We start from the raw sequence: 1,881 nt of genomic DNA on the forward strand, positions 1-1,881 counted from the left end.
GGGTTATGAGTCCAACTCTCTAACCATTAGGCCACGACTTCCCTATTAGGTTACAGTGATAATTAAATTTAAAGGGTTAGTTCACCCAAAAATGAAAATTAGCCCATGAATTACTCACCCTCAAGGCATCCTAGGTGTATATGACTTTCTTCTTTCAGACGAATCTAGTCGGAGTTATATTAAAAATTGTCTTTCTTCCAAGCTGTTTAATGGCAGTCGCAGTGTTGCAGTGCATCAGTCCAAAAGAAGTGAAATAAAGCGCATCCATCCATAATAAAAAGTGCCTCACACGGCTCCGGGGGGTGAACAAAGGCCTCCTGTAGCGAATCGATGTGTTTTTGTAAGACACAAACATTTGCAGGTTTGCACTTCTTGATAGTGTACCATAGATTCTACAATGTTTTTTTTTTTTTCTCATCATGCTCATTTTGTGGCCACCTTCCCCCCCACCATTTAAAATGCTAGACTAACTGGCAACCCCAGGTGTTGAAATACTTTTGGGAGTGGGTGGAATCACACAGACCAAAACAATTACAGACATTCCGACACGGAACACAAATTTCAATGTAGAATAACTGGCTGTAACATTGTTTTTCAGAGAAACACCCATGTGAACTTAGAATGTTTCCTAAATATCTGCAAACATATGATGGTATTTTTATGCTTTAGTACAGTCAAAAAATTACATACAGTACTTTTATCAGTTATTTCTTCAAAGTCACCTCTTTCTTTCTCTTTCCCGGACAGACAGCTGTGATTGGGTGTGTTGGGTCCAGAGCTGTGTATATGTACCCATTCTGGTTTTCGGTTTCCCTCTGATCCTGGCCGCTCTGTGGCAGCTGCTCTTCCGCGTTCGACGCTGGAGCGAATCCACGGTTTACCTCAGCAACCTGATCATCAACGACAGCCTGCTGATGCTGTCCTTGCCCTTTAAAATACATGCCTACAAGAAGCGCTGGACTCTAGGCCAGACTTTCTGCTCCCTGCTGGAGAGCCTGCTCTATGTCAACATCTACGGCAGCATCATGCTGAGCGTGTGCATCGCGGTCGACCGATACATCGCTCTACAGTTTCCATTCGCTGCACGCCGTCTGCGATCTCCACGCAAGGCAGTGCTCGTGTGCCTAACCTTGTGGATGGTGGTCTTTGGATGCAGCTTCCCCATCTACAGACTTCACGATGATGAACAAATGAACAAAACATTTTACTGCTTCGAGGACTTCTCCAACTCAACTTGGACGAAAAGTTGGATTCTGGTGTCTATGGAGACAGTGTTTTGCAGCAGCGCCGTGGTGATGGTGTTCTGTTCCGTGCGCGTCGTGCAAATCCTGCACAAACTGAGGGAGCGCTACCCTGGAGATTCCAAACTGCGCAACAACAAGAGCATGAAGATCGTTCTCAGCAACCTGGTGGTCTTCCTCACATGCTTCATTCCTTACCACATAGCGGCGCCCATATACTTCCATGCCAAGACAGGCAAGTGGAACCAAAACATCAATCATCTACGCTACTTTGTTCACATAAGCATATGTATTAGCAACGTGAACATCTTGGCAGATGGCGCATGTTACTACTTCATCCTTAAAGAGAACCTGGAATCCGCAAAGCGAGAGAGGAGAATGGCTATACGCATCAGAGAGACACGAATTCGAAGATCAAAGAGTCTAACGTTTGGAGAAATGCATAATGGAACGTCCAAAGCCACTAAGACTATGGAAATATGTGTGGACACTGGTTTTACATAAAGATCTGCACCAAAACTCACGGAGACCGAATGCTAGGATGATTAATCCTACAGGAACACAGCAAAGAAAGACAGAAGACAGTAAGACATGCGCATGTAGACGAGTATGCAGGTGCATGGGGGGGGGGGGGGGGGGG

At 45.3% G+C, this 1,881-nt stretch overlaps 1 protein-coding gene across 1 annotated transcript in view; it reads left to right on the forward strand.

Annotated features, from left to right (window-relative positions):
- Positions 1 to 1,834, forward strand: part of LOC107695171 (lysophosphatidic acid receptor 6-like) — an 8,782-nt gene extending 6,948 nt beyond the window's left edge. The window contains exon 3 of the mRNA XM_016494989.1: positions 748 to 1,834. Coding sequence (XP_016350475.1) covers positions 748 to 1,745 — 998 coding nt within the window. The 3' untranslated portion in view covers positions 1,746 to 1,834. The remainder of the gene's footprint in view (positions 1 to 747) is intronic.
- The last annotated feature ends 47 nt before the right edge of the window (positions 1,835 to 1,881 follow it).

The sequence above is a fragment of the Sinocyclocheilus anshuiensis genome, unplaced genomic scaffold (genome assembly GCF_001515605.1).
Source record: "Sinocyclocheilus anshuiensis isolate Anshui unplaced genomic scaffold, SAMN03320099.WGS_v1.1 scaffold550, whole genome shotgun sequence".
NCBI lineage: Eukaryota > Metazoa > Chordata > Actinopteri > Cypriniformes > Cyprinidae > Sinocyclocheilus > Sinocyclocheilus anshuiensis.